The following is a 16,422-nucleotide window of genomic DNA, read 5'->3' as shown; positions in this document are numbered from 1 at the left end:
ATTAGAGGCATATTAATTCTGATAAACACCATGCTAATGGGAGAGATTGCCTAGGAAAAGAGCCAAAAGTGAGAAAAGAGTCTATGATTAAACCTTGAGGATTGTCTAGACATCATGGCTACATATAGGAGGAGGAGTTTTCAAATGCAGCAGAGGACTGCCTGAAAACTTAAGTCCCAGGAGTTTAGGACGTCGAAGAAAATTAAGGCTTCCACAAGGTCCTCATCAACAGTATTGGTTGCACCTGAGAAGAGTAAATAGACAAATGTTTTTTTGGATTTAGAGCATGATGAAGATTTAGGGCTTCCTTCCCCCCCCACCCCCCCGCCGCCAGTCAAATATTAGTTGTGGAAGTCAGATTAGAGTAGCTTGAAGAGCTAATAGGAATTTAGAAGGCGGAAACAACTAGCATAGACAATTCTCAAAAAGATGATAGCAAAGAGGACAAAGGAGCAACTCACCGGAAATACAAACTTCAAAAGTTAACATAGGGGGGAATATATGGAAGTGTAAGGTAGCTGCGCCGACCACATGCTGTTAATTGAAGCCTTTGCCTTTCTTAGTCTATTATTCTCCCTCATGACCATTGCTGAGCAGTTTCCTTTAGTTAACTTGGTTCTGAGAAAGGGAAATTTCACTATTCCTAGATGGAAGATATAAAGGAACATGAATTTTCTTTTTAAAAAATGCTACTATCTAGCATCTAAATAAGAACAATGAAGGTATTTAAAAAATATATGAAATATTTGGATAGCCAAGTCAGCATGACAAGGAGTCACCTTCGCTTAGGGTGGGCATGATTCTAACCCCTAACAACTTGGCAAATATGTCTGAGTTTTATAGACAACCTACATGTCTGGAAAATTTATTCCTGTCATTTTACATGACAAATAAGATAAAGGTAACATGGTCCATTATAAAAACAGTTGCTCTCATTGCTGTGGCACTTCATAATTTTCAAACTGATTTTCCACATAGCTAATTTTTGCCTCAAAACAGGTGTTTCCTTTTTAAAGAGAAATCTTTAAAATAATGTCTGCCACTCAAAGACTCACTTGAAAACATACTAATTTGGACTCTGCTTCTAACATCTAATCTAGTCCCTTTACAGTATGCAATTTCTATCTGTGCAGGACATACTGTAACATGAACTTATAAAAGAAGGTTGTTTCTTCCCCTAGGTAAATCATACACACACTAGCTTAAATAGCTGAGTCAGGGAAATAGTCTACGTCAAAAGAATATCTTTGTCCTAGTGAGGATGCATACTATGAGACAGTCTTTAAATAAAGGAAGAAAATTGTAGAACATGGATAGATGTAGGACATGTTCAATTTGATTATTTACATGACTCTAACAAACCAAAAATTTCTAAAGGTCTCTCATTTCATGCTGAGTCAATACATGCTGATATGGACAACTTTGATGTGAAATGTTAAAACTGTTGACCTCTATTCTACAGGAATCATTTTAACATAGTAGTTAAAGTTACACCAGTTAAATTAAGAGTCTTAAGTCAAATCAGCCATGATTAATAAAGATTCTCTTTGAAGACAGCGTAAATTAGGAGACAATAGTTAAAAGCTGTGACTGAGTTAAAAAATAGGTTTGAATTCTAGTTCTACAAATTTCTAAACATATGGCATTGGGTAAGTAGATCTACACAACACTAAAAGATGGAAATACCAAGAGGAACACTACACTTCTGAAAGTTTTTCCTGAGAATATTATACACTTGGCATCTTTTTTTTTTTTAATTGAGATTAGAGAATTGGAGACAGTGAACAAGTTGTGTTAGCTCTTTTAAGATATGCTTAAAATAGTTTTTTTGATCACAAGTTATAGCCATCAGCCAATTTTTAGGTCATGCCAATATGAGTATTTCTTTAAAAAAAAAAAAAAAAAGAAGATTCCACTTATTTATCTGAGCAAGAGCAGAAGGAAGGGTCAGAGGGAGAGGGAGAAGCAGACTGCCCACAGAGTAGGGAGCCCAATGTGTCAGGGTTGATCTCAGGACCCCAAGGTCATGACCTGAGATAAAGGCAGATGCTTAACCGACTGGGCCACCCATGTGCCCCTCTTTTATTATAATTGTTTAAGGAAGGGTGCTCATTAGGAGCCAACAGAATACTAAAGAGGTTTTTAAACTACTGGGGAAAAAAATGACAGTATTAATACAAGTCATTGGACTCCATACTAAGTTTCCACTTATTATAACTACTGAGTATAAAAAGAAATGTTGAGAAGTATTTCTGTTGTAGGCATGTGATTTTCCTCAAGGGCATCTATATCTACAGGAAATGACAGAATTGGTGCATGTCTTCTTGCTTAGGTTGACCACAGATCATTTTAGTCAGCTGAATACAGTTGTCACAGATGGCTAACTAGACGTTGCCATGGTTATGGTGCTATCTCACAACTGCATTGATAATAATAAGAACATTGTTGTTACATAACTTTGCTATGGACTAGATTTTGGGCAAAGAGTTCTGTATAGGTCTATTTTTTTTAAAAGCGTTCCCCCCCCCCCCCCCTCCACACACACACACACACTTCCCCTTCAGGCTCAAGCCATTTAGGGTAGGTTTAGTTATCTCATGGGGTGTATACATTTCAAAGAGGTGGAGTTTGACATCGTCAAGGAATAAAGAACATGTGTTTTTTTTTTTCCTTCTAAGATATTAAGGGTATATTTATTAATAATTATCCTAAAGTTCTGATAAAGTTTTCTTTGTATGAGGGGTCACACTGCATGGAACTCTTCATCTCTTTCTTTGTTAATTACTTGAACATCCTCACCTTTATGTTCCTCATTTCCCTGGGGATTCCACCTCTTAGCTATTCAACTAGGTTTTGTCACAAACTCCCAAACCTTAATCTGCAGCAGTTTGTGTCCTCCTAGCTTTGCAAAATGCCACTCTATGGTCTCCACTTTATTCTCCTGCTCCCCCACCTTGCCTGCCAGCCCTGAGGCCAGCAGATTAGTAACAACCCCACATCCTTCTCTAATCTTAGCACTTCTTCCAGCCTTCCAACTATAGTTTCTGCTTCTAGTTGCACATCAGTAGCCAACTGAAGCACCCGTGAAAGGTCCATCCCTTTGCACAGCCATGCATTTCCCTCCTTTGCCACAGTGTCTATGCACAGTTCCTCAAACAAGAGCGTTAGAGCAGTTGTTTGGGGAGCATCACCATATGCATGAGACAGTGTCCAGAAGCAGGTACATGGGTCACCCCTCCCCACACAGAGGTCAATGGCCAATTTGGGACTTCCCCCAAGGCTGCCTATTTCCTCCAACCCATTTCTCTGATCTTCTGGCTGGATCCCCAATTGTTGGTTCAGAAAACGACCCTTGTCCCTGGAGGCCATGGAAAAACTGAAGAAAGAGTCAGAATATTACAGATTAGTAGGTGGCAATTTTAAAAAAACAAGGGAACTTATGGAAACTGAGGTTAAGCTTCTGCAAGATGAGCAGCTCTCTGGACCTGCCTGCCAACATCTTGAGAGTTTATATAGAGGCCTTAACTAGGCTCATTCATGTGTTACCATCCAGATGGTGTCAATAATGCATTACTCTCTCAAGACTGCATCCTTGAAATGTCTCCAGTGATACAAATGGAGTATGAAACATTCCAAAGAGAGGGACAGGAGTGAGGAGCCCCCTGTTGCCCCAGGCGGGTTTTCAGGTCAACCAGAGGTCATGTCCTCTTGATGACCTTCTTCAACAGCAGTACTTTATACTAAGATTTACTTATTTATGCACTAACAGTACTTAGATTTATGGGATGATTACAGTATACTATGTTCTATGCTGGGCAATTCACATCTACTATCTCAACTAATCCTTGTAGTAGCTTTATGTAGGAATAGTTATTATTTTCATTCTTCAGGTGGAGAAATAGAGTCCAATGTAGGAATGTAAGTATCTTCCCTGGGGCAAACAGCTGGGAATCACACGGTATTTAAAGCCAGATCCATATTCATTAGCGTTTCACATATGAGGTGGTAGGACTGGCCTTTACTGGTATAAGGTTCACCTTATTTACAATGAGTCAATAATATTATTAATTTCGGTAACTAAAGGGAGAAAATTCTCTTTGCAACCTTACACACACACACAGTCCAGAATTGCAAATTTGTTGCAGTGTTGCTGGGTTTGTGCCAATGTGAACTTTCTCCCCACCCAACTTTTTTTTTTTTTTAACCTCTTTAAGATTTGGTAGGAAGATGCTCTAGCAATGTAAGCACAAAATCAAATAGTTCTGTAAAATTAGTCAAAGTGACAGCACTTGGTTCAGGCCAATAGACTGTGACATTAAAAAAAAAAAAAAAAAAAAAAAACCCTGAAGCTTCAGGGCTGCTCACCTGCAGTGGTCCATTCCAAAGCTTTTCCCTCATTTAATATTCAAAATTTTATCAGTGTTTTTCTTAAAGAGGTAGGAGTATTTCTGGATGCTATACCAAGTGAGCTAGCAAGAACTTGACTATACATGGAAGCGACTGCCAATCAAATAGATACGTGTGATTACACTCAAATAAAATATGTCCCCAAATTATCCTCCTGACATTATGTGTTTATTTATTAGTTTGAGTGATCTTCTCCTCCACTGAATTATAATCTTTATGAGGGCAGAAACTTTGTCTTGTCCATGACTATAGCCCCAGCTCCAAAAAGAGTACACAGTACACATTAGGTGCTTATTCATTATTTATTAAAGAATGAATGTAAGTGAGAATATTAATAGGCAACACAACCTGAAAGAGTCATAATTACTCCTAACCCACAGAACTCAATAGAAAAAAGATTATGTTAATTTATATAAACAATGAATGTCAATTCAGTGAATGTCATTCAGAAGGGGATTAGTTTATTATATATACTGAGAAAACAGCAGGTGTTATTTCAATTATTTCCAGGAATGATCTAAGAATAGTCCACTCTGGAGCCAAGAAGGAGGTGCTGTAGCCTCCAGCTCAAAACCAGTGTGGTCCTGGTGATGTCCCTTGTTCTTAGCCTGACATCATTAAACTTCCAGTTCTATTAACTAACTCCCTTTGGACTGATTCAATGCCTTACAGGCAACTTTTATATTTCCATGTAAGATAGCTGTCATGGAGATGGTATGCTGCTCATATCTACTCTTTTTTTTTTTTTGATAGAGACTTTATATGGTAAATTGAATCAGGGATTTATAATTATGATTTGTTCTCCTTTATGTAGGCTGGCCACAGGAAAAATGTCCATAAGCATACAAGCTTTGAGTAATTCCAGTTGCAGTGACAGTAACATCATTGTAAGTTAATAAATTGTCATTCTGATTACTTTGCCATCTCTCCAGCATGGATTCTCTGGGCCTTCAAAAAAAAAGCACAAAATCTAGGTGGTCTTTTCCTGACAGCTTTCCTTATTATCATTTTTATCTTACAGTTCAATTGACTTCTACTGAGGAAACTACAATATTCATTTTGTCTTGAGCAGAGTGTGAAGCAGTCATATATATATTATCTCACAGAACAATTATGAGAAATAGTGTCATCACCTCATCTTTATAGATGAGGAAAGGTCAGCAATGTATGCTAATTTATTCAAGGTTGAAAGGTCAGTATTTTAAACATTCATTCATTCAATTTATTGATCAGCTCCTATGAACCAGGCAGTGATCTAGATTCTTGGGAGTCTTTTGTGACCAAAACAGATTATGTTCTAGCAAAGGAATACAAATGTAACTATAGTGAATTAAAAGGTGATATATGCTGTGAGAAAAATGAAGATAGTGAATGTAATCAGGAGTTCTGGTGGTGTTTACTATAAGCCTGACTGAAAAGAAGCATCCATACCCAAAGGAAAGACTTGAAGTAGGTAATGAGGTTAGCTCTGTGAGTATCCCAAGGAAAGAATGTTCCCAGAAAGGGAAAATCAAGTGCAAACAGGCCAAGATTAGAAATTATCTGGCATGTTCCAGAAAGAACAAGGGGATTTATGTGGCCGAAATCAAATGAATGAGGAAGAACGGTAAGAAATAGTCAGAGGAGGAGGGGATATTGTTTCTGAGGACTTTTAAGGCCTTTGCCAATATGTTAGCTTTTACTCCAAGTGGAATAGGGAACTACTGAAGGGTTTTGAACAGTGTGACATAATGTAGATTAACTTTTTAAAAATAATATTTTGCCTGCTGTGGTGAAAATAGACTGGAGAGCAGGATAAAAGTAGAAGCAGAGAGACCTCTTAGAAACTAGAGTAATAATCCATCATGGAGATTCTGCTGGTGTATACCAAGATGGTAACAGGTGTAATAGTGAGAAATAAGCAGATGTGGGATATATTTTGAGAGAAAAAGCTCACAGGATTTCCTGAGGGCATGTTGTGTGGACAAAGAAAGGATTCAAAGAAGACTTAAAAGTTTTAGGCCTGAATGATGGGATTGCCATAGAAATAGGAAAGGCTATAAAGAAAAAAAAATTCTTTTCCTTTGTGGAAAAAAATAGAAGTCAGTTTTTGACAGAGTCTATTAGGAATCCAAATGGCAGAGCTGAATAGAAAGCTAGACATACAGGTCTAAAATTCAGGAAAGAAATAAGAGTTGGAGATAACATTCTTGAGTTGTGGCATATAAATAGCATCCAAGCTGAAGGAGATCACCAACAAAGAATATGTGGATAGAAAGATAATAACAGGACCAAGCACTGAGTCTTACAGTCACACTCCAATATCCAGGAGAAAAGGAAGAACCAGAGCCAGCCAGGAGTCAGAGAAGCTGACATAGTAGTTAGAAGAAAACCAAAAATGGATGTCAAGTAAAAAAAAAAAATTAAAAATAAAGAAGTTTGGATGAAATCTGAGAGTGGTAGACCATATCAACTGCTACTGGTAGATCAAAATGGATAGAATGAAAATCAGCCATTGGATTATCCCCTATAGAGTCAAACTGACCTTGATAAAAGCAATTTCAGTGGAGTGATAGGATTGAAAATCTGGCTAGAGTTTATTGAAGAAAGTAAGAGAAGAATTAGAACTGAGGATATAAACAACTCTTTGAGGGGCTTTACAGCATAGATAGTGGGAAAATGTGGTGGTAATGGCAGAGAAAAATCAATCAAAAATTAAATTCTTTTTAATATTTAAGATGCAAGACATAGCAGCATGTTTTTATGATGATGCAAAATGCTCCATAAAAGAGAAAAAAATTTTACTTGAGTGGGATTCTTCAGCAGAAAAGGAGGATGGGATCTACTGACTGGAAAGTGTGGTACACACTTATATAGGAACATGGATATCTAAGTAATGAAATTAGTAGGAGGACTAAGTATAGATGTAGAGAGGTGGGTAGCTTTGGAAGATTCTTAGGGTTGAGATTCTTTGGAAATTTATCTTCTGATTGCTTCAATTTTTCTCAGTACAGAAACAAGCAAGGTCGGGGGTATAGCTCAGTGGTAGAGCATTTGACTGCAGAAATAAGCAAGGTCATAGAGAGTGTGAAGATGGGAGAAGTTGCTGGTGTTAGAGGTGTTAGAAAATGAGTAGACAATGACCTGTATGTATTTGCTGAGCTTAACTCAAAGTCCACTTGAGGTATATCTAAAGTGAGACCAGGAAGCATGGTCATGCTCAGTTGACCCAATGCTGTTTCAGAACAAGCAGATGTTTGGGTTTAGCCTGGGCAGTGCTTAGCTTACTACATCAAATATGAGAAAGGAAAGAGATCTGAAATTCTGTGATTATGGAATATAATGTAGATAAGAGGGGAAAAGAGGACACCAAAGTCATTCACACATTCTCTAATTCAACAAGTATTTTCAGCATTCCCTGTAAACCATTCACTATGCTAGGTTCTGTGTAAAATACAGTGAACAAGGTAGACATGGTCCCTACCATCATGAAGCCTATATCCCACATGGAAAGACAGACAAAAAACAGCACAGTTTTCAATGTGGAATTTGATAAATATTATTAAGGAGAAAAGACACGTGTTGATATTGAGAATAAATCTGTATGTTACACAGGTGGTGGGGATTTATGTGTTGAGCAGCTAAGTTGGGAAAAGAAGACCTTTTTGGGGAGGTGATATACAAGCAGAGTGCTAAAGGATGAAAAGGAACTTTGTAGTGAAAAGCAGAGGAAAGGTGTTCAAGGTAGACAATGGCATATTGGCAAAAGCTAAAACTCAAGGAAGAGCTTGCTTGGGATATTTCAGGAACTGAAGGAAGACTGGTGTGGCTGGAGAATAGCAAACAAGACAGCGTTACAGGATAAGTGGAAAGAAAATCAGGGGCCAGAGTGAAAACAGAGTTCAATTTCTGATCTGATTCCATACTTACTTCCTTTCTGTTCTAATATGTTTGGCATTCCAGAGCCACTAATGCAATCCTTCAATTTCAGTTTTTTAAACCTTAATTTCCTTCAAGAATTATACTCTGGCACTTATTCTACCTGGTAATAATACCCCCCACTTCTCCAAATCTCATGCTATCCCTTCAGTGCTGCTCTAAGGATCATAGCATTGTGGTTTGCTCACTAGAATAATCAGACACATTAATCTATGCTAATGTATAAATGACTCCTAATGGTTCTGGGCATTACCTCTCCCCTGAGCATTTACATTTTAACAGGGATTTTCTAGTGACACAAAGAGGTGACTCTATTAGTGTACATTTTAGACACTAAGCAGACCATTTCAGTTGATTCAAACACACTATTTCCTTTAAATTCTTAGCTTAGGAATTTTGTGTTTCAGCAAAGATACTGAGAAATGTATACTTAATGTGGTACCGTTCTCCTACACCGGTCTAATCACATTGATATTTTTCACACTCATGTATTGTGGTGCAATCATAATCATTAGACATGGTGCTATCCACAGACGACCTGTCCATATTGTTGATGTACTTCGCCACCTAAGTGAAGCCCTTGCCCTTTTTTTTTTTTTTTTTTTTTGGAATTTCCTAAATCATTCAGGAAGACTTAAATCTCTATATGACATTTTCTTCTTTTCTTGTAGAGCTTGTTAAAGTCTTTACCAATTGTTCAGAAAGAATATAAATATTTCAGGTGAATGCATTATGCAGTATTCATGCATGGTCTGTAAGTGAAATTGGAAGTCTAAAACACTAAAAGAGGAAAAGCATTCACAGCTGAGTCAATTATAAAAGAATATGTACCTTGAAGATAGGATAGGTAAGTATAGCTGGAAACCTGTTGGTCATATGAAATTCTGGACACCATAAGAACTGAATAAATGTTTGGACAGGTAGATTAACAAAGTGATAACTGATTCCTGGGTTGTGAAAGTTGTTTTCCTTCTGCAGGAAAAAGCAACCCAAAGAAACAATTGGATAGGTCCTTAAGACCAATTTTCTTCTAATCAAATTATGTGATTGATGTACTTATACAATGACCTCAAGTTATCCTAATGCAATGAGGAAAAAAGGATAATTTGACTCTGGATAAAGAAAAATTATCAACTCTTACAGATAATGAAATAAAATTAGGCAGAGAGGCTCAGAGAGGAATGCATTCCTGCTTATTTTTGGGTACCATCCATTACCATGCCTTATACAACGCCCAAATCATGGTAGCTACCCAACAAATATGTGTTAATAAATTAACATTGAATAGAGAAGAAGAGGAGAAATAGTAAAAAGAGAAAGCAGAAGAAATTATAATTGACATTAGTATAGTGCTTTTAATTTTTCAAAGAAATTTTCTTCTGGTAACCATTTTAGGTCAAGAAATAGCCATTAACATATATAGGGAGTTTCTAGGGAAGACACTAACACACTTTTGATTAATTATTAGTCTAATCACTCCCTAGGACTCTAAAGTTAACTGTAGCAAAATGTAAAAGTGATTAATTCTTTTCTAGAAATATTTATTCATCCAGTCTTTATTCAATAAATATTTATTGAGCATCTACTATATGCCTGGCATAACACAAGGTCTGGGGAAACACTAGTGAATAATATATTGAAGTTCCTATCCTTATGATACTTTAATTAAACAAATAATTTAAAAGGTTATTTAGTTATATATTGATAAGTGACGTTAAGGTATAGTCAAGGTTCTGAATGAATGTATGAAAGTAGAACATATTTTTATTCTAGGTAATCAAAGAGGACTCTTAAGGAAGCAATATTTAAGCTGAAACTGGACCAGTGTATGACCTACCCAGGCAAATATGGAGAGTGGAGAGGTAAAGAACGTTTAGGGCTAAAATATATGCATAAATGTTTCAAGGCAGAAAGGGGCTTAGGAAGTTCGTTCATCTAAAATAAGGTAGATTTGGTTGAAACCCAAAAGGAGGTGGAATGTGACAAGTGTGTAAGCAACAGTAGCAAGACCATGAGAATCTTTATTCTTAGAATTTTATTCTTCATCCTAATAATAACTGACAACACTGGAAAATGTTAAGAAGAGCAAATTTGTGTTTTTAAAGATATTCCTGGACTCCGTGTAAAAACAACTGGAAGAGCTAGTCTAAATTGGAAATGGCAGTTACAGAGAGATGGGGACAGTTTCAAGATATTTTTAGGAGGTAGCAACAACAGAATTTGCTGAGTGATTAATATAGGACAAGTTGAGATAGGTATCAAGAATTCTGTTGGGTTTTTGGCATGAAATCCTGTGGATAAAGAGGCTTCCTATGATAAATAATCCTAAAAGAAGTAAAAGTCTATTAAAGATAATCCATTATTAGCTAAATTTGAGGTTTACTCTTTTCTGCCTCAGAGCTATCTAAATGTAAAAGTCAATAATATATATATATATATATATATATATATATATATATATATTTTATCTCAGATAAGAGTACAGGACTGTAGATATTTAAACCTTTAGTCAGATCTTTAAAGACCTGGAGTCTTTCCCACCCTCTTGCAACTCTGCACATTGTATCATTATTATTTCATCTTTAGGACTTCTGATTCCAGAAATGCTCCAACTCAGTCACATGTTGTATCATATTACTTGGGTGCCTGTATTTTTTGTTCTTCTGGGAATGTCTTTTCTTCTTTCCTTCACTTTGCCTAACTTCTATCCATCTTCAAAACTCAGTATGGGGAATAGTTTCTCTCCACATATTTGTTCCCCTTCAGGTCAGGTGAGATGTTCCCACATTGCCCTCTTCTGCATCTTCTGTTTTTCTATATCATGAACTCATTGCATGATCTTGTTTGCTAATTTATCTTTTCCACCTACTGGGAGTGCTTCGAAAGCACTTGTGTTTTTCTCTCTATATATCCATGTATAGTGTAGTACCTGGCACATAATAGGTGCTAAATATCTATGTGATAAAATTTTATAGGCTTGCAGAGAAGGGAGGCCAAAACATTACTCTTTGAGGACAGTGAGAGATAATTACTAATTATGTACATGACTTGATCAAAGTTATGATACTGTGTAACTGAGAGGGAACACAAATCCTTCATGGTTCAAAATTTTCCATCCAGTATCAAATCTCTTATTCAGAGCAATCTATTTGATGCTATGTCTTGTTTCCACCCATGTAATTTTCCAAGTAAAGTTACCTGGTTTCCTATGCTCACAAGTTGCCTTCATTTGATTACCAATAAAACATGAAGAGAAACAATTCTCAACATATAAAGATATCAATAAATAATCATTTGAACTAAATAATCATTTGAACTAAATAATAAATAATCATTTGAACTAAATATACAGTCTACAAATGAGAACCTGATATTTATATTGTTGGTTTTGAGGAAAGGAACACTGTACTGTATTTCAAAAAAAAAAAAAACTTGATATCCGATTGATATTAAACTAAAATTACATACAATAAGATTTTTAATTTTGAGTAAGTTACAATAAAATTTAAAGGACATAGCAAAACAAAGCATCCTAGGTCATTTTCTCAAATAACTCAAGTCTTTGAGAAATTCAGACTTCTCTGAAAAGTCTCCTCAAAGGATCCTGAATTCTAGAATGGACAGCAGGAATCTCTTGGGTTTTTTTTTTAATTAGTTAATGAATTTTTAAAAGATTTTATTTATTTGATAGAGATAGAAAAAAAGAGGGCACAGGTAGGGGGAGCAGGAAGGGAGAAGCAGGCTCCTCACCCAGCAGGGAGCCTGGTGTGGGGCTTTATCCCAGGACCCCTGTCTCAGGACCCCAGCTGAAGGCAGACACTTAACTAACTGAACCACCCAGACACCTCCTCTCTTGGCTTTTAAACATAGGAAACTGTGATCTGAAATCACAGTGAATACAACTTTAAGAGGGGGTCACTGAACTTCCTCCCCATCCTTTCAAAACCTCTCAGCACTTTGCTTCTTTTTTATAGTAATAACTAAGTTCATAGATAACATAAATATTTGTGTATTTGTCTGAATTCTTTTTGAGTTGAAAATTTCTTAAGGGCTTGAACTGTGCTGTATTAATCTTTTATTTCTAGAGGACAAGCAAATTGCTTGGCAATGTAGGCATTTAAATTTTTTGCCGATCAAATTACATGCAATAGTTATTGCTAATGATTTATTACTAATTAAAAAATAATGTGTGTTTATTACGAAGGGTTGAACATCAGGACTTTGGTCAAAACATTTCTTATTATTCCATAATTACTTTACTATGGAAAAAAAATCAAACCATACTTAATGTCTAATGCTTAGAGTTACTCATTTTAAAGATTAAATTAAAGCTTCAATTTATCCATATTTGGCACCTAATTAAATTAAATTAAGTTCCTTAATTTAATTTTTGAGTGAAGTCTTCTCATGAAAGAATAGAATCAATACCTTTCAATATCCCTTTCATAGGTATCTTCTGTGGATTTGCAGATGCTAGACCCATTGCATTGGTTACTAAGATTGAAAATGTTGTCACTTAAGAAAAACAATTATGCCTTTGGGTACAACATTCATTGGTATCAGATAATATCCCTAATTCTTGTCAGTTAATAAAGGGAATCTAAATTTTCAGAATTGATGTAGATTTGAAAGAAAAATAATTTTAAGATGAATGTAAGGAAGAAAAACAACATGCAAATCCTTCAAACATTTCAGAGAAAAGCTCTTCAAAAACCTCAGTCAGTAGGATGACAAACAAATCTGCACAGAATTGAAAAAATATTCATTTCCTATATAAATTGTGAAATAAGTATCCTTAATAGGCATATTCTTCTCTAATTTGTACGATTTCAAAATGTACTAATATGAATTTCCCCTTGAGGGGCCATTAAATCAGCCAGACTGAGTTATAGTTATGTAGCTTGAGCAGATGAAAAGTAAATTATTGGGATTTTTACCTTCCTCAAACAGGATACCAATGGAAAATTATTAACCAATATTTTCATTAGAAAAGACAAGACATAAAATGATGGGAAATCGAATTGATAGTAATAAAGTGCTCTGTGTCTCCACTTTCAAACTTCTTCCTTTAAAGCTATTTTATTTATAGCCAGATAAAGGTACAATTTTAGCTGTCTGTTAGTGCAGAATGTCCAGTTAGCTTAATTTCAAATGATGGATGTACTTTATGGAAATCTAAAAAAATCATCATCATATTCTTCTTATTTCTTCCTCTTGAAAGAGCCATTTATAATTTATTCACATATATTGTCCTATTCAAGCTGTAGATGGGAGAGGCTGGTGAGCAAAGGTAGCTTTTTCAAATACCAAAGCATAGAAAGCTTAAACGATGATGAAAAGTAATGAACAACAGAGTGAATTTGTGATTTCACAAATGATATATTATACTGTTGAATTTTCCAGACTAGAGATTTCTCCTCTTCTGTAATTCATAGTGCGTTATGCAAAGTCACCAGCATTCCAGAAGCGAGATATTTAGAAAATGGATTTAGAGGATTGCTTCTAAAACTTTACAAAGTGATTATTTTCTCTTCAGAAATAAGACTCAACTCCTTGAGGAAGTGCTTTCTGATTAACAATGCATAAATTTCCTGCACTGAAATCTTACTAATTGGTTTAACTGATGAAGTCTTGCTGAATTGTGGGACATTTAAAAATGAGTACATTTTATTCATTTCAACAGCAGTATTCAGGCAGATACCTTATATCCTATTACATATAGGATAATATTTTATATACACAGTAGGACCTTGAATTAAAATTGCTTGATGAGCAAAATAGGAATTAGAGGATCATACCCCATGGAAGTGATGGTAGAAAATACTCAGACAAAGGGAATAAAGAGGATAAGGGATGAGGTGTATAGTCTAAATTGCTCACAATCTAGGCAACCAAGCAGCCATGAGGGGTCCAGAACTATGTGTTTTCCTTCTCCCATGAATTAACATTTGATGTGTTTTCAACAGTAATATGTTTCTAGACAACAAGTCCTATAGCAGACTCTGGGAATTTCCAACTGATCCTGCAGAGTAGCTCTTTGCAGGAGTAAAGCAATGTTAAAAACATCTTTTCTGCTTTGAGAGAGGAAGAAAACTTGTTCCCAATTGCAGTATTTTTGCTCTTAGCATGATAAAAAGAAAATTGGATAGGAAGAATGAAACATGCCTGGATTTTTGGCTTTAACAATATTTTGACTCTTTGGATCTCAGTTTCCGCATTTACCAGATGAGACTGGTGAACAAACTTATATCTATATCTAAAGTCTTTTCCAAATGCACCATTAACATGGTTAACCAATTCTGCAGTAGAAGATCCAGACACTGGATCCAGACACTAAGTGAGCAAATGACCAAATAAGCATACAATCAACATCAGTTATATTATCCAGAGCAGAGCTTTTCAAATGCAGGTAGATATCCATTAGTGGATCCTGAAGTCAACTTAATGTATTCCAGCCATCATTTATCAGGAAGAAATAGAATAGAATGAAAAATATGAGAGTACACAGTCAGAAGTAGGGACAAATACTGTTTCTCAAAGCTTGTATTATGGTAGCTTATAAGCTCTATATTTATGTGTATGCGTACTGGGTCATAATGTAAACATATTTCTTATTCTCCATAAACATCAACGATATTTGTCAGCCACTTATTTAGACTGTCTTTATTTGGTCTAAAAGAGAAAAGAGGCTCATACTCACCAATAGTGGGGTCGTGATAATCAGGAAACTGATGGCTAATAAACTGCATTGTCATTGCTGAAAAAAAAATTAATTCAATTTAATAAAAATTCACCAATTCATCAATAAGTTATTCACCAATGTAGTTCATCAGTCTTTTAATAAGCTCTAGTAAGTGACTTATTTCTCTGAGTGACTAGTTTAATTATGCAACATGAACCACCAAATGATAGAGAAAATTCTAGAGGAGAAAAAATGTTTTCTAGAAAGAAAATAATGCCAGATACTTCTCTGGAATAAATATATCAAAATTTTAAGTGTATTTTAATAAAAATTACATTGTAGTAAAAATAAGGCTCTTGGCATAATGAGAATATAAAGTAGCTATAGAATCCTTCTTGGCTTGCCTTGGTGTAAAAGTTGGTATTGGTTGAGAACCTTTTACTAAAGGTTCTATACATATTCTGGGACTTAGTTATCTCCCTCGTGTTTAAAATAAGGAGATAATCTCTGAGGCTCTGTTAGTTATTAAAGATACATGATTATATGAGTTTTTATCCTTAGCCAGCTTTTTCATTAAAATTATTTGTCACTGTTGTTTTGCTACTTAGGTCCTTTTGTTAATTTTCATTACTTTTGGGGGATATTTCCTCCAAATTCTCCACATTCTTTTCCAATCAATAATTTTACAAAATATCCATAATTTTTCTATTATAGTTTCCTCATGTAAATGTCCATTATTAGGAGACAAATAGGATGCTGAATGAAGCAAGAAACTTGGAAAAAGACTTGTATATAGTAGTTCTCTTCCTTCCTTTGCCCTTGCTAGACCTGCATAGCCCAGTGATAGCAAGAATCCTAGTCAAGTTGGTGAGAAACTCCCACTCATGATATTTGATCTCCCTGGACTGTCTTCAGCAAGAATCATTTTAAGTCTGATTGGTAAGAATTCCCCTACTCCTGTTAGTAATTATCCATCCACCATTGCCTGTCCCCCCATTCCTTGCTCATAAATCTCTACTTTTCCTTGTTGTGTTTACAGTTGAGTCCAGGTCTATAATGAGTTCTCTTTAACCTTATTGCAATAGTTCCTGAATAAAATCTATTTTTACCATTTTACTACCCAGCTCTGGTTTCTTTTAACAACGTGTTCATGCTCCAGCAAATGTTTAAAACAGAGAAGACAGTTAAATTCAGCAAACCTGCACAAGGCACTAGACTAAACCTGCTGAGAAATGCAAAGAAACAGAATCTGACCCAGTGATAAAGAATTTCTGTTTACACTTTAATAGTGTTGACTTCCTGTCTTTGCATTGACAAAGGAAGTCTTCATATGAAAGTATTTCTTAATTTGACAGTTTAGGGCAAATTTTTGAAATGAAAATTAACATTTCTTACAGATGACTTAAAGAGTTAAA

General features: G+C 35.5%; 1 protein-coding gene across 4 annotated transcripts in view; it reads right to left on the bottom strand.

Moving 5' to 3' along the window:
- RIT2 (Ras like without CAAX 2) overlaps positions 1–16,422 on the bottom strand; it is a 467,387-nt gene that overhangs the window by 294,538 nt on the left and 156,427 nt on the right. For all 4 annotated transcript variants that reach the window (XM_038543397.1, XM_038543399.1, XM_038543398.1 and 1 more), the window contains one exon: positions 15,026–15,082. In XM_038543397.1, the coding sequence (XP_038399325.1) occupies positions 15,026–15,082 (57 nt within the window). The remainder of the gene's footprint in view (positions 1–15,025; positions 15,083–16,422) is intronic.

This window comes from Canis lupus, chromosome 7 (genome assembly GCF_011100685.1).
Source record: "Canis lupus familiaris isolate Mischka breed German Shepherd chromosome 7, alternate assembly UU_Cfam_GSD_1.0, whole genome shotgun sequence".
NCBI lineage: Eukaryota > Metazoa > Chordata > Mammalia > Carnivora > Canidae > Canis > Canis lupus.
This window is presented reverse-complemented; position numbering and strand designations above follow the sequence as displayed.